The 20,478-nt window shown below is 55.7% G+C and overlaps 2 protein-coding genes across 2 annotated transcripts; both read left to right on the forward strand.

The window, feature by feature from the left end:
* The first annotated feature begins 969 nt into the window (after nucleotides 1–969).
* Nucleotides 970–10,267, forward strand: EFS (embryonal Fyn-associated substrate). The gene is made up of 6 exons (XM_065872406.1): nucleotides 970–1,092; nucleotides 5,851–6,129; nucleotides 6,388–6,528; nucleotides 6,647–7,369; nucleotides 7,750–7,839; nucleotides 9,240–10,267. The coding sequence occupies exons 1-6, from the start codon at nucleotides 1,075–1,077 to the stop codon at nucleotides 9,672–9,674; spliced, it is 1,686 nt and encodes a 561-aa protein (XP_065728478.1). The 5' UTR covers nucleotides 970–1,074; the 3' UTR covers nucleotides 9,675–10,267.
* A 3,567-nt stretch (nucleotides 10,268–13,834) lies between these two features.
* SLC22A17 (solute carrier family 22 member 17) lies at nucleotides 13,835–20,177 on the forward strand. The gene is made up of 10 exons (XM_065872154.1): nucleotides 13,835–14,079; nucleotides 14,281–14,790; nucleotides 14,883–14,986; nucleotides 17,114–17,268; nucleotides 17,863–18,028; nucleotides 18,225–18,370; nucleotides 18,534–18,639; nucleotides 18,800–19,017; nucleotides 19,305–19,416; nucleotides 19,551–20,177. The coding sequence occupies exons 2-10, from the start codon at nucleotides 14,383–14,385 to the stop codon at nucleotides 19,837–19,839; spliced, it is 1,704 nt and encodes a 567-aa protein (XP_065728226.1). The 5' UTR covers nucleotides 13,835–14,079; nucleotides 14,281–14,382; the 3' UTR covers nucleotides 19,840–20,177.
* Nucleotides 20,178–20,478: the final 301 nt, after the last annotated feature.

Below are 20,478 nucleotides of genomic sequence, written 5' to 3' on the forward strand. Positions count from 1 at the left end.
GGGCCCTGGCCTCTGCTCCTCCTTCGCCTTCTCTTTGCTCCTTCTTTTGCTTTGTGGCCTTTCTCTCGGCTTCCAGAGACACCCGGGCTGCCCCGAGCCCTGGGGCGCGCGGAGAGGGCCCGCCAAGGGTGCGTGTAAGCGGGACGGCGGAGCCAGCGCCGAGGGCCGGGGGCCGAGGGTGGGAGCGGGAGCGCCGGCGTCTAGGGCTGGAGGGGGGCGTGTGGGGAACGCCGTCCCACCCCTTCGAGCCGGGCCCGCGTGCGGGTAGCGAGGCGTCGTCGCGGCGCCCCCAGACCCCCAGGCGCGCTGCGAGCTAGTGTGCGTGTTTGGGAACCCGCTTCCTCGCCGGGGCTGCGAGAGTCTGGGCAGAAGGCAACCACTCGCGCCGCCCAGCCCAGACGCCGCGCTCTGCGAGACATTCGGCGCCAGCCTGGCCTCGGTTCGCCAAGTCGGGCGAGTTTGAAGAGGGACGAACGTCTCAGTTTTCACTGCCCCCCCACCCCTCCCTCGCAGCGGGGCTGCCGCAGAGCCCCCGACGCCCCTCAGCCTCGGGAGCACCGCTCTCCGGCGCGGCAGCCGGGTGGGGAGGCTTGGCCCCTAAACTCGCTCGTCCAGCCCGACCGCCCCGGCGGCTTCTCCCTGCCCTCGGGGCCGTCCTGAGCGGCCCGGAGAGGCGTCGAGCGCAGCCCCAGCTCCCGCCTCCTCGCCCGCCCTGGCACTGGAAGGGAGCTTTGGGCCCGTGCGGATCCGGGGTGCCCCCTCGGCCTAGGACAGGCAGCTCCGGGGGCCTGGTCCACCCGGCAGCCCCCGGGAGGCCGCGGGGACGGGGCAGAGCGCGCGCCCTTGGATGAGGTCCCGCAGCGACGCCCCGGCCCGCCCCGCTCCTCCTCCTGCCCGGCCAAGCTGCCTCCCATTTGGGGAGTTTCGTGGGTTTTCTTTCTCCTCCTCCAACCTCTGCGGAGGCCACGACTCAGGCGCCGCAGCAGGGGGCCGCCTCCATGGTGCGGGGCAGCCGCTGCTGAAGTCAGCGAAACCGAGCCTGGCCTGGAGCTGGCCGCGCGGAAGGCCAAGGCCATGGCCATAGCCACGTCGGTGAGTCCACCAGAGAGAGGAGGCTGCCGGGCAGAGACGTCCACAGCCTGTCCTGCACTGCTGTCACTTTTATTTCTGCCTTCTCTTTGTCTCACTCCTTGGTCCCTTGCTTCTTTGGGAGACTGTGTCCCCCTTCTGGCACTTTTGTTTCCCTTTCCCCCTCTCACTCCTCATCCCTAGCTCCTACTGGATCTGGCCTCCCCCTTCTCTCCTCCCGCTCCCCATTCTCCCCTTTTTCTTTCCAGAGGCTGCTCCTGGAAGGAGGGGAGGGGGCAAGCCTGAGTCCTATCTGTCCTTATGGGCGGGAACAGATGGCCACTGGATGTTGGCAGGGGCTTGTGATTGGGAGGCTAGTAAAAGGTTGGGAGGGGGCTGAAAGAACAGAGGTGGCTTCAGGGAAATAGGAGAGGGCGAAGGGCCCAAGGGGGCCCTTCTCTAGAGGAGGGATGGCAGAAAGGTGGGAAATAAAGTAAAAGAGGGAGATAGGGCAGGGAGCAAGAGAAAATAGAGGGAGGAGGGGAGGTGATGTCAGCCAGCCTCTGGCCACTTTCCTAGGACTGGGGACAAAGGGAGGAGACAGCTGGCATGATGGGCCAGTGGGGAGGAGGCCTCCCAGTGAGCGTGTAGCCCACGGCCACCCCCCTTTAAGACAGCCACTCCCTCACAAGTCAGCTGGGCCCCTGAGGAGGGGGTAGAGCTGGGGTGGCCACACCCATCATCAATCAGTCTATCAGGGACTCTGGCCTGGGTTCCCGCAATTGCAAGGCCCAGAGGTTTGGTCCCATTGGACAGAATTCAAACCTGACACAGGGAGGAACTCTTCACAGCCCCGCCCCTGCTTTCTGTCCTCTACTGCCTGTAGTCTGAATCCAAGCAACTCTGTCCCCTTTCCACCCTTCCCTAGGCCTTAGGATTCCCAGGGAAAGCGAGGCTGCCACCTGCTTTCTGGCCCCTTCTGAACGGGCATCCTGCGGAAGGAGGATTGTGAGGCTGGGAAGAGAAGCATGGCTTCTGACGTCCTCCCACACCCCCCGAGGATGAGTTAGATTTTCATTCCTTCTCAGACCAAACTCCTCTTAGCTCCTCAATCTGTATGATGGTGAGCAGACCCTAGTTCGGAGCCAGAAGAGGGGGAGGTCCTGAACCTAGTGGGGTACTCTGACATGAAGATGCCTTCTCAGGAGCCAGCTGGTCAGCTGGTCAACTTTGTAGTCCCAGGAGGTAGATCTTTCTTCTGCCTGGGGGAGCGAGGGGTGTTGGTATTTATGCTTATGAAGCTCACAGGATCCTAATAACAGCTAATATTTATTGAGTATTTACTGGCCCTAAGCTGGCCCTGAGCTTTGTCTGGGTTTGTCCTGGTTCTTTGATGCATTATCTCGCCCACTCCTCACAACAGCCCTGTGAGGCTGGTACTGTTATTATCTGAAAGTGGATATTCAGCTGTGGATATGGAATTCTATAAAGGAGGAAACGGAAGCTTGGAGAGGTTAAACAAACTGCCTAAAGTCACCCAGCTCGAAAGTGGCAGAGCCAGGACTCAAACTCAGGTCTGTCTGCCTCAGAAACCGTGCTTTTAACCCCCTGGCTAGATCCAAAACGCCAATTTCTTAATTTACAGTTAGAAAGGAAAAGGCCAGGCTAACCAGGAATTTGTGTCATCTGGCTAGCGTATTGGCTTTCTGTGGGACAACATCCTTTAGAAGCCAAAATATAATCAGAAGAGGGTTTGATCATTTGGAATCAGGCAAGAGAAGTCAGCTTATTGTTAAAATCACCCAGCCATAAAGGGCTGGACTACCTCTCCACCTGAGGGAAACACCGGCCAGGCCACGGGGAACATGCACTCATGCTGGCTGAGCCAGACACCCTTCCCCCAGGGCCTGGTGGCCAAATGCAGCCTGCAAGAGATCTTGAGCTTGAGATGTTTCACTGAGTTAGCCAGCCCACGTGGATTACCTGTTCAGTAATGCCTAACTACCTGCTTTCTACCACTGCCTGGGATCCTGCCAGCAGGCTCGGGTCACTTAGGAAACATAACTGAAGCGGAATATATTTTGACATTGTGAGTGGCTTAAGCTTGATTCTACCAAATAACTTGGTGGAACCAGAGCCCAGTGAAGAGAGACTAGCAAAGGGAACTTGGGCATCATGAAGACTTCCTATGAACTTGAGTCATGTTTGAGCCATGGGTCCTCTTTTTGTTTTGTTTTTTAGGTCTTTTTGTTGTTGTTATCTTTTTATTTTATTTTTTAATTTTTATTATTTAATTCTGTTTTGTTTTGTTTTTTTTGCGGTACGCGGGCCCCTCACTGTTGTGGCCTCTCCCGTTGCGGAGCACAGGCTCCGGACGCGCAGGCTCAGCGGCCATGGCTCACGGGCACAGCCGCTCCGCGGCATGTGGGGTCTTCCCGGACCGGGGCACAAACCCATGTCCCCTGCATCGGCAGGCGGACTCTCAACCACTGTGCCACCAGGGAAGCCCTATTTAATTCTGTTTTATTTTTGGCCGTCTTGGGTCTTCGTTCCTGCGCACAGGCTTTCTCTAGTTGCGGCGAACGGGGACTACTTTTGGTTGTGGTAAGCGGGCTTCTTATTACAGTGGCTTCTCTTGTTGCGGAGCGTGGGCTCTAGGCGTGTGGGCTTCAGTAGTTGCAGCACGCAGTAGTTGTGGCCCACGGGCTTAGTTGCTCCGCGTCATGTGGGATCTTCGTGGACCAGGGCTCACACCCGTGCCCCTTGCATTAGCAGGTGGATTCTTAACTACTGCGCCACCAGGGAAGTCCCTTTTTTTTTTTTTTTTTGATTGAAGTATAGTTGATTTACAATGTTGTGTTACTGCTGTACGGCAAAGTGATTCAGTTATACATATACATGTACATCCTTTTTTATATTCTTTTCCACTATGGTTTATCATAGGATATTGAATATAGTTCTCTGTGCTATACCGTAGGACACTGTTGTTTATCCCTTCTATATATAATAGCTCACATCTGCTAACCCCAACCTCCCACTCCATCCCTCCCCCAGTCCCCTCCCCCTTGGCAACCACCAGTATGTTCTCTATGTCCATGATTCTGTTTCTGTTTCATAGATAGGTTCATTTGTGCCATACTTTAGATTCCACATATAAGTGATATCATATGGCGTTTGTCTTTCTCTTTCTGACTTACTTCACTTAGTATGATAATCTCTAGTTGCATCCACGTTGGTGTAAATGGCATTATTTCATTCTTTTTTATGGGTGGGTAATATTCCATTGTATATATGTACCACATCTTCTTTATCCATTCATCTGTCAACGGACATCTATGTTGTTTCCATGTCTTGGCTGCTGTGAACTTAGGGGTGTGTGTTTCTTTCTGAATTATAGTTTTGTCCGGATATATGTCATGGGCCCTCTTGACTTAACTACTGTTACTTATATAAGAAGAAAAAAGTGGATGCTTTTTTTTGGGGGGGGGGGGGGTGCGCTGCACAGCTTGTGGGATCTCAGTTCTGTGACCAGGGATTGAACCTGGGCCACGGCAGTGAAAGCCTGGAATCCTAACCACTAGGCCACCAGGGAACTCCCAAAAAGTAGATCCTTATGCTTATGGTTGTGAAGAGGCAGCAGAGGAGTGAGTGAGAGGCTCTGGAATCCCACAGCCTGGAGTCCAAATCATGCTGCACCAGCTGTATGTCGTTGGGCAAAGTACCAACCTCTCTGTTCCAATTTCCTTTCCAAATGGGGATAATGATGGCTCCTCCCTCATCAGGTTGTTGTGAGGATTAAATGAGATGAGATGATTAGTGCAAACACTCGCTCAGTGTCTGGCTATATAATTTGCACTTGATGTCTGTGGCTTACCTGAGCCTGTAGCTCTCAAAGGAAAAAGCTTAGATGTCCCCACCAGACAGGACTGGAAACAGGCTGATAAATGTTTGCTCTTGGTTGGTCCACCAGCCCCCTTGCATACACACACACACACACACACACACACACACACACACACACAAACACACACGAGCGTATACACTTTTCTCCATGATAACCTCAGCCTCTGCTGGTAGAGCCTTACTTGCTCAGACTGAGAACAAAACAATTGCTTTGGTTTCTGTTTTCTTCCTTATTATGTCGAGGCTGTGTCTGGGCTGGGCTTCTGCCACTCCTTCTCAGAATACGGGGTTTCTGGAGCTGCTTAATCTAACCTGCTTATAGGGGATGCTAACTGGGAAACGGAAGGTAAAGGAGATCCTATGGGAGACCTTTTCAGGACTTCCTCATGTAATTCATTCAACATATGTTCATGGAGGACTGATTCCAGGTTAGGCCTATTGCAGAGGCTAGGAATATAGAAATCCCTTTTCTCACAGGGCTGACAGTACAAGGGAAGAAATTGATTTTTTAAAGTAAATAGACAAATAGTATAAAGTACTGTGAAGGAAACAATGGGTGGAGACAGACACAGAATGGGGTGGGGAGAAGAGTGAGAAGAAGACATTTAAGAAGAACTGAAGGATGAAAAAGGGCCAGTCAAATGAATAGTCAGGGGACAGGTAAAGGGACTGCAAAGGCCCTGAGGTGGGAAAGAGCTTGTCTAGATCAAGGAATAGAGAGGGAGAATGCAAGGGATGAAGCTGGAGACAGGCAGGGCTGAGTCAGGAGGTCAGATTTTTAGCTTGAGGGAAGTGGGGAGCTCTATTTTTTGAGCAGGGGGTGACATGACCTGATATGTGTGTGAAGAGCCCTCTCCCTACTCCCACCTCACCCATCAGGCCCAGCTGGCCCGGGCACTGTACGACAACACCGCCGAGTCCCCCCAGGAACTGTCCTTCCGCCGAGGGGACGTTCTACGGGTGCTGCAGAGGGAAGGCGCTGGTGGGCTGGACGGCTGGTGCCTCTGCTCCCTGCACGGCCAGCAGGGCATTGTGCCTGCCAACAGAGTGAAGCTCCTTCCCAATGGCCCGGCACCCAAGCCTGGCCTCTCCCAGGTGCCGCCAGCCCAGCCAGGCTCACCACATCCAGCCCCAGAGCACAGCAATGAGGACCAGGAGGTGAGAGCAGGAGCCCCCCAAAACCCCAAGCCAGGACATTCCCGTCCGCCGGTGCCTGCACGTGGAGGAGGGAGAGCCCTGAGACGGCAGCTCTGCACCGACTCTGCTGTACTAATCCTGGTGGCCGACCCTTTCTGGGCTCTTTCCCCACTGGTACAGGGAGGGGGTTGGAAGATGTCTAACCTCCTCCCGGGCACACATTATCTGATCCCCTGGTCCCCACACCACCTGACCCACCCGCCTGTGTTGATCCCCCAGGTGTATGTGGTGCCACCCCCAGCTCGGCCCTGTCCTACCTCGGGACCTCTGGCTGCACCCTGTCCGCCCTCCCCTGATCCCATCTACAAGGTCCCCAGAGGCAGTGGGACCCAACAGGCTGCCCCTGGAGATGCCCTGGAGGTGAGGGCTAGAGGTTTGTGTGTATGTTGGGCAGGGAACAGATGGCTCTCGGGGCTAGGGGTTAGCAGAACGGGGGCCCACTGCTGAGACTGAGAGTAACCAGCTGCTTCCTCTCCAGGTCTATGACGTACCCCCCACTGCCCTCCGAGTTCCCTCCAATGGCCCCTATGACTCCCCGGCCTCCTTCTCCCGCCCTCTGGCCTGGGTTGTCCCCCAGTCCCTTGGAGAAGATGAAGCTCCCTATGACGTGCCTCTGGCCCCAAAGCCACAGTCAGACCTGGAGCCAGATCTGGACTGGGAGGGGGGCCGAGAGCCAGGGCCCCCCCTCTACGCTGCCCCCTCCAACCTGAAACGAGCATCCGCCCTGCTCAATCTGTATGAAGCACCGGAGGAACTGCTGGCAGACGGGGAAAGCGGGGGCACTGACGAGGGCATCTACGACGTCCCCCTGCTGGGGCCGGAGACATCCCCTTCTCCAGAGCCCCTGGCAGCCTCGGCTTCCAATGACCTGGACGCCCTGGCCCTGCTTCTGGCCAGAAGCCCCCCACCCGCACACAGGCCCCGCTTGCCCTCAGCTGAGAGCCTGTCCCGCCGCCCTCTGCCGGCCCTGCCTGTCCCGGAGGCCCCCAGCCCTTCCCCGGCTCCCTCTCCTGCTCCAGGCCGGAAGGGCAGCATCCAGGACCGGCCTCTGCCCCCACCCCCACCCCGCCTGCCGGGCTACGGGGGCCCCAAGGTCGAGGGGGATCCAGAGATCGGGGAGGTGGAGGACCATCAAGAAGGACACCACAATGAGTATGAGGGCATCCCGATGGCCGAGGAGTATGACTACGTCCACCTGAAGGTGAGCTCGCCTCCAGCCAGCCCCACCAGAAATGGCTCCAGGAGAGCCAGCAAGGAGGGCTAAGGCCCCAGATGCAGACCCCCGCTTCCTCCCTTCCCTTCTTCCGCATCCATGGCCCTGTACCCTATGGCCTGGGCCCCAGTACTTGGCCACATCACTTGTATCGGTGCCACATTCCTCCCCCTAAACCCAGCCTGGGGTCTCTGAGACCTCTGACCTGCCACCAGAGCTCTCCCGGACCTAGAGTCAAAGGGTTGCAGATCTGATGGCAGGAGAGACCTTCGGGAGGACGTGGGAGTGGGGAGGTGCAGGAAGACCACGGAGGCTAGACCCCAGCCTGCTCCCCCACCCCTGCACTGAGACCCTCTCCCCCACTGCAGGGCATGGATAAAGCTCAGGGAGCCAGGCCCCGGGATAAGGCCTCCCCAGGGGATCCTGAACTGCTGGAGAGGGGGCCACCAGAGCAGCAGGTAACCCCATGGGGGTGGTGCTAGAGAAGGGGCACTAGGGGCAGGGAGGAGCAGGAACTTGGAGGAAGGGCTGTTCTCAACTCGAGCATCAAGGGAAATCGATTTAGGATGGGAGTAAGAGTTCAGTGAAATGGGACAGTTGGAGTAGAGAGGAGTTAGAATTCAGGAAGGAGCTGGAACTTAGAAAAGGATATCAGGGGGCTTCCCTGGTGGCGCAGTGGTTGAGAGTCCGCCTGCCGATGCAGGGGACACGGGTTCGTGCCCCGGTCCGGGAAGATCCCACATGCCGCGGAGCGGCTGTGCCCGTGAGCCATGGCCGCTGAGCCTGCGCGTCCGGAGCCTGTGCTCCGCAACGGGAGAGGCCACAACAGTGAGAGGCCCGCGTACCACAAAAAAAAAAAAAGATATCAGGGATTCGGAAAGAATGTGTTGGAGAAGAGTCAGAAAAGCGAGCAGTCAGGGGAGCAGAAGAGTTGCTGGGCCGGGTGACTTCTGAGGCCCCTTCCAACTGTGAATTCCTGGGTTCCTAAGAGACCTGGCTCCTAATCCCAGCTCCACCACTAAGAAGCCGGGGGCTCTGAAGCCGCCAGTTAATCTCTCTGGGCCTCGGGAAAGTGAGATGGTCTCCTTGACCTGATCTAGAATGGTCCCAATCACAATAGCTACCATTTGTCAGGTTTGTACCAAGCGCCACACCCTGTGCTCAGCACTGATCGCAGCCGTAGTTAGCACTCACATAGTGCTTACAGTGTGCAATGCTCTGTTCTCAGCCCTTTCTGTACATCGTATCAGCTAATCTTCACCGCAGCCTTAGGAGGCAGAGACGAGCGCTGCACTCTCCAGTCTGGTAGCCACCAGCCACATGCGGCTACCGATCCCTCCAAATGTGACCGGTCCAAACTGAAGTGTACTGTAAATGAAAAGTGCACACCAGATTTTGCAGACTTAGTATGAAAAACAATCTCAACAATTTTCGTATTGATTACAGTGTTGAAATTACAACATTTTTAATATATGGAGTTAGAAAATATGTACCAATTTCTTTGGACTTTTCTTAATGTGGCTACTAGAAAATTTGAAATTACATGGGTGGTTCGCCTTACGTTTACACCGGACAGTGCAGTCCTAGGCTCCCCATTTTAGAGACAAGGAAACAATGAAGTTCAGAGACTTGTTTTTGAGGTTGTTTGTATCCAGATTTATCTGACATCAATTCTGGGTACCTTCCTGCCACTCGCTATGAGAATCTAAATTGTCTGATGGGCAGAGGTATGATCTAAAGGAATTGAGCTCAGGGAGAAAGGAAGGAATGAGGAACAAAGGGAGGGAAGGAGAAAGGAAATGAAGACAAAAGTGGCAGTAGTGAGAGCAATCCCACTGACCACTCTTCTTGCCCGCAGGAGGCCCCGTCCCCAGGGGAGCCACTGGTTCTTCCCGCCGGAGATCTACAGCTCCTGCACTTCTACGCCGGGCAGTGCCAGGGCCACTACTCAACACTGCAGGCAGCCGTGGCGGCCCTGATGTCCAGCACCCGGGCCAACCAGCCCCCGCGCCTCTTCGTGCCCCACGGCAAGCAGGTGCTGGTGGCTGCTCACCGCCTGGTGTTTGTTGGGGACACCCTGGGCCGCCTGGCAGCCTCCACCCCTCTGCGAGCACAGGTCGGAGCTGCAGGCACAGCGCTGGGCCAGGCATTGCGGGCCACGGTGCTGGCCGTCAAGGGGGCCGCCCTGGGCTACCCATCCGGCCCTGCGGCCCAAGAGATGGTGCAGTGTGTGGCGGAGCTGGCAGGGCGGGCCCTGCAATTTACCACCCTGCTCACCAGCCTGGCTCGCTGAGCCCCTTGGCCCTGCTCTGCCCTCGCCTGCCTGCCAGAGCCCCCTCAAGGCCTTGGGCAGCTGGAGGGCTCTCTTTTAGGGACTAGGAGAGGTGGAGGCATCTCTCCCCCTCCCTGCCTCTTCCAGTCATCTCAGCCTCTCACGGAGGCACCTCCTTCCCTACCCCGCAGCTTTTTGTACGAGCCATTTTGTATAAGTTATTTATATTTAATATTATTCCCTGCTTTGTCAGGGGCAGGCGCCAGGCCCTCCAGGGCAAGGAGGAACTGGACCTTCCTCCTCCCTCAGCCTGACGCAGAGGTTCTTGGGCACCGCGTGGCCGCCTGCCTCTGGGATTTCAGCCCCACAGAGGTTCAGGTAGCTGAAACCTGAATCATTTTCAGATTCTGGGGGAAGGGGCCACCCGGAGCCCCTTTCCTGTCCTGTGTCTTGGCTCTAGAACATCAGTGCCTCACTGTTAGCTGAGAGTGAGGGCAGGACGTTGGCCACCCAGAATGGGAAGGCCTGGGAGAGGCCAGAGGGCTCCTCCCCACAGGAGGCAGGAGAGCTGGGCCTTGGGCGCTGGTGCATCTCAATAAACCAGGCTGTCTGGTTCCCTGACTCTGCTTCTTGGGAGCCTGGGGAGTGGGCCTGGCACCCTTGGCCAAAACGATGAGACGCATGCTGTGGGCAGGCTGCCCTTAGGGTTTTGGGGAAAATTTTGCTGTTTCTTCAACAACTATTCATCTGGCAGGTTCTCCGCTCCCATGTGATGTGCCAGGCGCTGTTCTGAAGGTATATCATGGGGGTGGGCTGAATATAAACGAGTCAGCTAAAAGAAGTAAGTAAAGAAAGAAACCTGCCACAAAGTTTACAGTTGCTGGTAATGGAAATAAACAGGGTGATATGCCAGACCACGTAGATGAGGAGAGAGGCCACTGGAGACTTTAGACAGAATTGTTGGGGAGGTGAGGTGGTCTCTGTGCTGAGACTCGGAGGATGAGAGAACCGAGAAGAGTCTGCGACGCCGCATACCAGGAAGGCAGGCCCTGATTTGTGACCAAGGCCTCTCCTCCAAGACCTCCAAGACCAATGTCAAGTGATGTCATTAGAGAGGTGCACATGTGGAGAGGGTGGCCACAAGAGAGCCTTCATGGTGCCATGCTGGAGAGGTCACCCCAGCTGTCGTGCTGCTGGCCTGGGCGCCCTCTCCCTTCAGTTAACCCAAGAAGGTCTAGCCCCTTAAACTCCCCTTTCCAGGCTTCCTGACTGTCCTTCTGGACACACCATCTTTTAGAGGAGCTGAGGGGCCAGTGAATTTAATGCGTTGGAAGTCCATAGTCCACGGGGCTTTGGTGAAATTAATGGGCCATGGCTTAGATAGGGGATCACTCCAGCCATTTACCACAAGGGAAGTAGTCCAAGCCACAGATCCATTGCTTCAGTTCTGCTTTCCCAAGATGCTACTCTGGCACAGTGACTGCGTTGGAGGCACCCCAAAATTCAATCACACTCTTAGTCCCTTGGCCCCTTTCCCCATGCATTTGCCTCCTCCATTTTGGGTTCTTTGTTCTCATTTCACTCTCAAAAGGAAACTCATTTTCAGATTCTGAGGCCACCAAAATTTACCCCAGGTGTTGAAGACTTGTAACAGGGGCCATCCTCCATCACCTTCCAGAAAGAATTTCAAGAGATCAGCCCGGAATTAGAGTCAGAAGTCTCTGTGCAAGTTTCCATGTACCTATATGTCTGCAGGTAAATCCCGTCAGTCCCTCCAAGTCCTGGTTTCATCTTTAATATGAGGATGAACATAATGGTCTCGCAGGCTTATTGTGAGTCCCTAACAAGACAATGCATGTAAACAGCCCAGCACCACAGAAAGTTAAAGGGATTATAATTCCAGGACAGACACGAGGACACAAACAAACCCCCAAGGAATGTTGGCTGTGACAGCACCAAAAGTAAATCCCGAAGAGATGCTCAAATGAGTTGGGGGAGGGAAAGTGGTGTGAGGTTGCTTACTGCATTAGAATAGTTTCCCATATTTAGAAAATTTCTGAACAGAGGAGGCAAATTAAAAGTGTGGTTCAGTGGAGACAAGAGAGAATGGATTTCCCGGCTGAGACTGATAGGACATGCCTTTTCAACCCTTCCCTGGAATTAGAGAATAAAGTACCTATTAGATATCAAGTCTCTTAGAGAAGTGTATCTCAAACTTTAATGTACATACACCTAGGGATCTGGTTAAAATACAGATTATGACTCAAAGGGCTGCGATTCTGCATTTCTAACAAGCTCCCAGGTTACACAGCTGCTGGTAGTCTGTAAATCACACTCTGAGTAGGGGGAGGAGAAGCCTTCTAGGTGTAAAGACCAGCTTAATGCAAGGGACCCGTGGCACTGGAAAACCTGAAAGAACGTCAGTGTGACTGGAGCGCAGAGAGTTTGGGGAGAGATGTGAGGTGGAGCTGCAGAGAGCACAGGGTCACGTTTGAGATATCTAGAAAATTAGTATTTACCTTGACAGTGAGAAGACATTGAAGGCTGTTAAGTAGGAAAGGGACATGAACAGATACACTTTTTTTTTTGGCTATGTGGGGTCTTTGTTGCTGCGCGCAGGCTTTCTCTAGTTGCAGCAAGCGGGGGGTACTCTTCTTTGTGGTGCGCAGCCTTCTCCTTGCAGTGGCTTCTCTTGTTGCGGAGCACGGGCTCTAGGCGCACAGGCTTCAGTAGTTGTGGCACGGGGGCTCAGTAGTTGTGGCACACGGGCTTAGTTGCTCCGGCATGTGGGATCTTCCTGGACCAGGGATCGAACCCATGTCCCCTGCATTGGGTGGCAGATTCTTAACCACTGTGCCACCAGGGAAGTCCCAGATGTGCATTTTGAAAAGATCACTCTGTCTGCACTATGAACAACAGATGGGGAAAAGGGATGGAAACAAAGCAGATGCAGAACACTGGTTAAGAATTGAGGCTAAAGCAGTCTGTACAACAGGTAGCTTGACTAGTGGTGGTAGAGTTGGAGAGAAACAGAATATCTGAGAACTATATAGGAAGTAAAACGGACAGGATTTTGTAAAGGATCTGACATGGGGGTAAGGAAGAGGGCGCTCCAAGGGCAGTCAACTGAGCATCTGGCCACAACTGGATGATGAGGGTGCCATTCAGTGAGGAAAGAAGCACTAGAAGACAACCAGGGTGGTGGGGGGTTGGGGGAAAACATGAGTTTGGTCTTGGATGTATTGAGTTTGAGATCCCTGTGAGTCATCCAAGGTAAGAAGTCAAATAAGAGATGGCTTCATGGGTCTGGGGCTCAGAAGAGAGGTGGGAACTGGAAATGTAGATCTGGGGATCAGGTTTGTATTGGCTCGGATTGTTTATACTGGGGGTGATCGAAGCCGTGGGCACAGGTGAGATTCCCGAGGTGGAAAGAACAGTGTGAGATGAGAGGAGGACCTAGAACCAAGCCTCTGAAGATCACAGACACTGAATGATGGCAAGGAGGAGGAGGAGAAGCCTGCAGTAGAGAAAAGAGGAGCAAGAGAAAGAAAACCAGGAGAGTGTGGGACTTAGCAGCCAAGGAAAAAAGTGGTTAGAGGAAGGGGTGGCCAACAGTGCCAAATGCTGTTGAGAAAGGATGGAGACTCAGCCAGGGAGGGGGTGGTGAAACCAGACAAGTGGTCTTGTAGAGGACTAAGGCCAAGGCTGAGCACAGTGCCCAGCCCAGTCCACCATATGCGTGCCCCGTATCATCATTTCCAGTATACCCGTCTGTCTCAGTAAGCTACTCCAAGGTCGGTCTTGTCCATCCTGTTATCCCCAAAGCCCAGCACAAGGCCAGAACATAGCAGACACTTAATAAATTTTACTGATGAATGAGTGGATGGATGGATGGATGGGTGGGTAGGTGGATGGATGGGTAGATGAGAAGGAAGAACTGGAAGCAAAGGAGGAATTGCTGGCATCTGCCTGGGATCTACTATCCTTCAGGGTCTTTTTTTTTCCCCCCCTTTATACCGCAATGGTCCGCAGACCCAGGGAACGGAGACAGAGCCCCATCCTCTCCCTCCGCTGGGCCCTGGCCCCCCTTCCTCTCTCTGACGAAGAGTCTGGACCGAAGGTTCTGCTGACGTGGGAAGGGGAGGAGAGTCTGGAGGAAGGGGAGGGGAAAGCAGCGCAGAGATCGCAGAGACGAAGGAGGCGCCCGCGGCTGCAGAGCTGCAGAGCAGGGTCTCTCCGGCTTCTGTGTCCGGGCACCGGGCGCGCCACTGGGCCAGAGGGCAGTGCAATCCTTTCGGTGCGGGCCGCCAGGGCCCCTGCGGTCGGCAAGCTGGCTCCCCGGGTGGCCACCGGCACCCCCGAGCCCAATGGCGGGGGCGGCAGCAAAATCGACAGCACTGTAGAGATCACCCCCAGCCCCAATGGAGTAAGTGCCCGCGCCCTGGGGGCTACGCCATCATCTCCCAGCACCCCCGCCAAGCGCCCGGCCTTTTCCTCCTGCGCCCCCTCCTCCGCCGCCCGCCTTCCTCCCGCTGGTCCCGGCCTCTTCCCTTACTCTGCGGTTTTCTCCGCTTCACCTTTCTCCTGCCATCACCCCACACACCCCTTACCTCACCCCCCCACACAGCAGGTCGGGACCCTCGGAGATGCGGTGCCCACGGAGCAGCTGCAGGGTGAGCGGGAGCGCAAACGCGAGCGGGATGGGGAGGGCGACGCGGGTGGCGACGGGATGGGCAGCAGCCTGTCGCTGTCCGTGCCCCCCGGCCCCCTCAGCTTCGAGGCGCTGCTCGCCCAGGTGGGGGCGCTGGGCGGCGGCCAGCAGCTGCAGCTCGGCCTCTGCTGCCTGCCCGTGCTCTTTGTGGCGCTGGGCATGGCCTCGGACCCCATCTTCACGCTGGCGCCCCCGCTGCATTGCCACTACGGGGCCTTCGCCCCCAACGCCTCTGGCTGGGAGCAGCCCCCCAACGCCAGCGGCGTCAGCGTCGCCAGCGCCGCCCTAGCAGCCAGCGCCGCCAGCCGCATCGCCACCAGTACGGACCCCTCGTGCAGCGGCTTCGCCCCGCCGGACTTCAACCACTGCCTCAAGGACTGGGACTATAACGGCCTCCCCGTGCTCACCACCAACGCCATCGGCCAGGTGAGGCAGCCTGGTGGGCCGCGGGTTTGGGGGCGGGCCGAGAGCGACCGGCGAGGGGCCTCACACCCACTCCATCCCTCTCACGTCTCTAGTGGGATCTGGTGTGCGACCTGGGCTGGCAGGTGATCCTGGAGCAGATCCTCTTCATCTTGGGCTTTGCCTCTGGCTACCTGTTCCTGGGCTACCCGGCAGACAGGTGAGGGCTGGGCAAGTAGAGAGGAGGGGGTGCTAGGGAGGCTGGCCCAGGCAGCTTGCCTTGGCAAGAGGCTGAAGGGGACTCGGTGGCCTCTGCAGTGTTCTCTGGATTTCTTCTGTTCAATGATATGCAGCCCCACCCCTGTCTCAGCTTCACTCCCCATCAAGAGATACTCCTTCCATACCTCTTCCACACAGGGAATAGCTCTTCCTTCCTTGCCAATCCCTAGACCCATGGATCAGTGGCCTCATCTCAAAAGACAATAGCCCCATCCCTACTGACCAAAATCCCTATATCCACAGATCGAAAATCCTAACTTCTCCTCTATCATCCCTATCACCACCAAGCACCTCCCTCACCATCATCATGGATTGATAGACTCATCCTTGCTAACAGCCCTACCCACCTGGACTGTTAACTCCATCTCAAAGGCCTCATTCCTAAAGCTCATTATGTTAATTTCTAAATATCAACAGCTCCATTCACACTGACCAATAGCTCAACTCTATAAACAAATGACTACCCTCATGGGGGTCAACAGTTCAACCCCCATGGATCAGTGACCACAATAGCACCCCTCCCCCAAGACTAACAGCCCCATCCTCATGGATCTTCAGTGCTCTCAGGTCCTCTCAGATCAAAAGCCCCATTTCCAGGAATCAGTGGCCTCATCTCAAAGATCGACAACCCATCCCCACCAACCAATAGCTCTTCCCAGGGGTCAAAACTCCCATCTCCTCTGATCCTCGACACCGTCACCACCGACCAGGTACTCCATCTCCACTGACCATCCCTGTGCATTATTAAACTCATCTCCACTGGTCTACAGTCTCATCCAAATGGATTTATAGTTCAACTCCCATGGATCAAAGGCAACCCAACATTGAATAATCCAGTTCCCTAAAATCAATGCCTATCCTCACTGCCCAATAGTCACACACCCCTGTGGGCAAATGATCCTAAACCCATAGGTCAATAGCCCCTCCTTATGCATCAGTGGCCTCATACCCACAGACCAGTAGCATCATTCCTGTGGAATAATAACCTCATCCTCAAAGACCAATAATTCAGTCTCCTAAATTCAGTAACCTTAGCCAATAAGCTTAGCCCCATGGAAAAATGGCTCCACCCTATTGGGTCAGTAGCTTCACCCTCAGGCTATCGGTGCCCCCTTCCCAATGACCAGTGACCCCAGTCTATATCCCCATAGATCAGTGGTCTTATCCCCCAAAGTCAATAGCCCAACTCAGTAGCCCTGTCCTCACTGACTTATAGTCAGTGACCATCATCATTGACCAATTGTCTCATCTCCTCTGGTCTGTGACCCCATCCTTACTGATTATTCCTATGGATTAATAGATTCATCCCTACTGGCCAACTGTCGCATCCACATGGACTGAGATCCCTATCCCATGAATCAATAGCTCCATCCTCAAAGATCAACGGTCCAATCTTCAAAGATTAGTGATCATCCCTGCTGATCAATGGTACTATCCCATAGATTAAGAGCTCCATTCCCATGGATCAATGGCTCCATCTTCTGGTCAGTGGCCCCATCCCCACTGACCACCCCTACGGATTAGCAGACCCGTGCCCCAACCCCATGGAAAAATGGCCTCATCCCCCAAAATCAATTACTCAGTCCCCTAAGATCAAGAGCTCCACTTTCACTGACCAATATTATCCCCATGGACAAGTGGCCAATGGCCTACCTCCATAGATCAATAGCTCCAACCCCATATATCAATGACCCCATCTCCTCTGACCAGTCTGAGCAAGACAAGCTCCATCCCCACTGACCAATAGCTCTCTGCCCAAGGACCAATGGTTCCAAGTCCCCTAAGCAATATCCCATCCATTCTGATGGTTGGTCTCACTTCCATGAAGAAATGCCCTCATCTCTGACCAATAGCCCCATCCCAAGGGTCAATGGTCCTACCCCCACAGAACCATAGCCTCGCCCCAGTGCCCAGTAGCCAACCATGGTCCCCATCCTCTCCCATCTTCTCTAGCCTCACTCCAGGGCCTCATCCTCATACCTCCAGCTTTGAAGTGGGCAGCTGGGCCCCACCCAGCAACTCCTCCCCCAGGGAGTCTGGGTGATCAGAGGCTCTCCCTACTTTTCAGGTTTGGCCGTCGTGGGATTGTGTTGCTGACCTTGGGACTGGTGGGCCCCTGTGGAGTGGGAGGGGCTGCTGCAGGCTCCTCCACAGGTGTCATGGCACTCCGATTCCTCCTGGGCTTTCTGCTTGCCGGCGTTGACCTTGGTGTCTACCTGATGCGTGAGTGGCATCCCCCCAGAGCTCCTTCCCTAGGGACTCATGCCTGCCTGTCTGTATCCCCAGGCCATTCCTACTGCTCCCTAAGATCCCCTCAGTCCCTTCTTCAGCCCCAGATTTCAGCTGTCCGGAATCTCAGCTGTCTTTCTGCCCAGGCCTTTGAAGGATCCAGGGGTCTTCCTTCTCTCCACACCCCTCTCTTCCCATGATCTTTAAGGCTTTCCTTGCTCTGGACTTAACTGCTGTCAGGGAATGAGCCTTATTTTAAAACTGAAATCCTGAGTGCTGTATGACCTTGAACAAGGGTTAATGTGAAAGTCAAATAAGAGGTCTGGTGTGAAGGGGCCCATAATTTGGGAATGCTGAAAACCCACCAGGGACTCTGACCCTCGAGCCCTCCCAGGTTTGAGTTGGGGAGGAGAGAGAACTGAACAACTCTCCACTCTTTGCCTTAGCGGTTGGCCTGTGGGAGGCGATGGCTGCAGCCTCCACTCAGGGGCTGACCTTGCTCTCTGTCCTCCTCCCTCCCTCTCCCCTCTTCTCTCCCTTGCCTCCTTCCTCCCTGGCCTCTCTTCCCTGTCCCTGCTGTATCTCCAGGCCTGGAGCTGTGCGACCCAACCCAGAGGCTTCGGGTGGCCCTGGCAGGGGAGTTGGTGGGGGTAGGGGGGCACTTCCTGTTCCTGGGCCTGGCCCTTGTCTCTAAGGACTGGCGATTTCTGCAGCGAATGATCACCGCTCCCTGCATCCTCTTCCTGTTTTATGGGTCAGTATCACCCTCCACCTGTTGTCTGGCCGTTCCCCTCTCTACCTCCAGCCTAGCTCTAGCCTGGAGACCCCTCCTCTTCTCCATTGCCCCTTGTCCAGGCCTGCTCCAGCCCCAGCCCCTGAGAGGTGGGAGTTTTCCGTCCCTGGGTCAGGATTCAGGAGGCCTCACAGTGTACCCCCCACCCCACCCCCAGCTGGCCTGGTCTGTTTCTGGAGTCTGCACGGTGGCTGATAGTGAAGCGACAGATTGAGGAGGCCCAGTCTGTGCTGAGGATACTGGCTGAGCGGAACCGGCCCCACGGGCAGATGCTGGGAGAGGAGGCCCAGGAGGCCCTGCAGGGTAAGAGACGGGGGTCCCTACAGGTGATACCTCAGTGTGCACACATGATGGTGCCCTCTGTTGTAGCTGTACCACCTTCTCCCAGGGTCCCTACCACCCATGTGGGAGGACCCTGGGTTCTCAGCTGTTCCTTCTAACAGACAGCTCCTCTCTGTCTCCCAAGACCTGGAGAACACCTGCCCTCTCCCTGCAACATCCTCGTTTTCCTTCGCTTCCCTCCTCAACTACCGCAACATCTGGAAAAATCTACTTATCCTGGGATTCACCAAGTGAGCCTGGGTGTCTGAGCCAAGGGCCAGGCCAGTAGCTGGGATGGGGGCTGGCCGGGTGGGGAAAGCCCGAGGACCCCTACAGAGGCCAGCCAGGGCTGTGAAAGCCTGCAGATGGAGATTCAGACACCTTTCTTCGCCTCCCCACCCTGTCTCACAGCTTTATTGCCCATGCCATTCGTCACTGCTACCAGCCTGTGGGAGGAGGAGGGAGCCCATCGGACTTCTACCTGTGCTCCTTGCTGGCCAGCGGCACAGCTGCCCTGGCCTGCGTCTTCCTGGGGGTCACCGTGGACCGATTTGGCCGCCGGGGCATCCTGCTTCTCTCGATGACCCTCACTGGCATTGCGTCCCTGGTCCTGCTGGGCCTGTGGGATTGTGAGCATCCTCCCTTCCCCACGGTGTGGGCTCAGCAAAGGAATCCCAGCAGAGGTGCCTCAGACGGGCTCAGCCACTGCTTCTGGCACAGGCCTCCCAAAACCAGACCAGACCCTGCCCAGATCTTCCACAATTCTCCCCCTGGCCGCACAGTCCTGTCTGTTCTCTCAACCGATGAGTGAATGCCCAGACCCACCCGGCTAGGGATCAGAGGGGATGATGGCAGGGACTAGGCCAAGCATGATCTCCCCACCTCTGTTCACACGCTCCATCTCTTGGTCCTCCAGATCTGAACGAGGCTGCCATCACCACCTTCTCCGTCCTCGGCCTCTTCTCTTCCCAAGCTGCTGGCATCCTCAGCACCCTCCTTGCTGCTGAAGTCATCCCTACCACTGTCCGGTGAGAGCAGGGGTGCTGCCAGGGGAGTCTCCAGCTGAGGACAGGGCCTGAGGGATGAAAAAGGGGAGGCTGCTGGAGAAGAGCTGGGGTGAGGCCCACAGCTACAGGCTCAGTGCCTTGTCCGTCTCTCCCAGGGGCCGAGGCCTGGGCCTGATCATGGCCCTGGGGGCACTTGGCGGGCTGAGTGGCCCAGCCCAGCGCCTCCACATGGGCCACGGAGCTTTCCTGCAGCACGTGGTGCTGGCGGCCTGTGCTCTCCTCTGCATCCTCAGCATCATGCTTCTGCCGGAGACCAAACGCAAGCTCCTGCCCGAGGTGCTCCGGGATGGGGAGCTGTGCCGCCGGCCTTCCCTGCTGCGGCAGCCACCCCCTAACCGCTGTGACCACGTTCCACTGCTTGCCACCCCCAACCCTGCCCTCTGAGCGACCTTCGAGCACCCTGGCAGAAGGCTGGCCCATACAGAAAGGTGGCACAAGGCCCTGGCAAGGAGAGCGGGAGGACTGAATGAGGAAGGCAGGGCTGCCCTGAAGCCTCAGAGGCATCTCACGCCAGTCACCATGGAGAGCTCAGAGGGCTGCCCTCAACCCCATCTCCTCCTTGCTGCTTTGTGCTCACATCCTTGGCGAGAGTCAGGGGACAGGGAGGGAGCTCCACACTGTATCCATCAGGTCTGGGCTCCATCCTATGCCCAAAGACATCCTCCCAGACCTCATTCTTTCTTGCTCTATCATTCTGTTTCAATAAAGACATTTTGAATAAATGAGCATACCATAGCCTGGACTTCCCTCCCTTCTGTTGTCCTTCTCACTGTCTCTTGGGGGAAGGTTTCTCTCAGTGGAACCCAAACCAGTAAAAATCTCCCTCCCCCTCCCTGCACCTGCCCCCTCTTCTCACTCCCCCACCATGTCAACTTACAGACAACTACCACCACCCCTTACTCACTGCTTGCTATGCTGCTAGGACTGGGCTAGGCACTTTACAAACTTCGTTTAATCATTTAAGCCTTACAACATTGCAAGGTAGGTGTTTGGATCAATTAAAGTTTCTTGTTTTTGCAAGCA

This window comes from Phocoena phocoena, chromosome 2, assembly GCF_963924675.1.
Source record: "Phocoena phocoena chromosome 2, mPhoPho1.1, whole genome shotgun sequence".
NCBI classification, from domain to species: domain Eukaryota; kingdom Metazoa; phylum Chordata; class Mammalia; order Artiodactyla; family Phocoenidae; genus Phocoena; species Phocoena phocoena.

Bases quoted from the DNA above. Each gene is read 5' to 3' on its own strand.
- EFS (XM_065872406.1), top strand. The intron at 6,130-6,387 runs GTGAGAGCAGGA...TTGATCCCCCAG, and splicing joins ACAGCAATGAGGACCAGGAG to GTGTATGTGGTGCCACCCCC. The intron at 7,370-7,749 runs GTGAGCTCGCCT...CCCCCACTGCAG, and splicing joins ATGACTACGTCCACCTGAAG to GGCATGGATAAAGCTCAGGG.
- SLC22A17 (XM_065872154.1), top strand. From the start codon at position 14,383: ATGGGCAGCAGCCTGTCGCTGTCCGTGCCCCCCGGCCCCCTCAGCTTC. The intron at 14,987-17,113 runs GTGAGGGCTGGG...CCTACTTTTCAG, and splicing joins CTGGGCTACCCGGCAGACAG to GTTTGGCCGTCGTGGGATTG. The intron at 18,371-18,533 runs GTAAGAGACGGG...CTGTCTCCCAAG, and splicing joins GGCCCAGGAGGCCCTGCAGG to ACCTGGAGAACACCTGCCCT.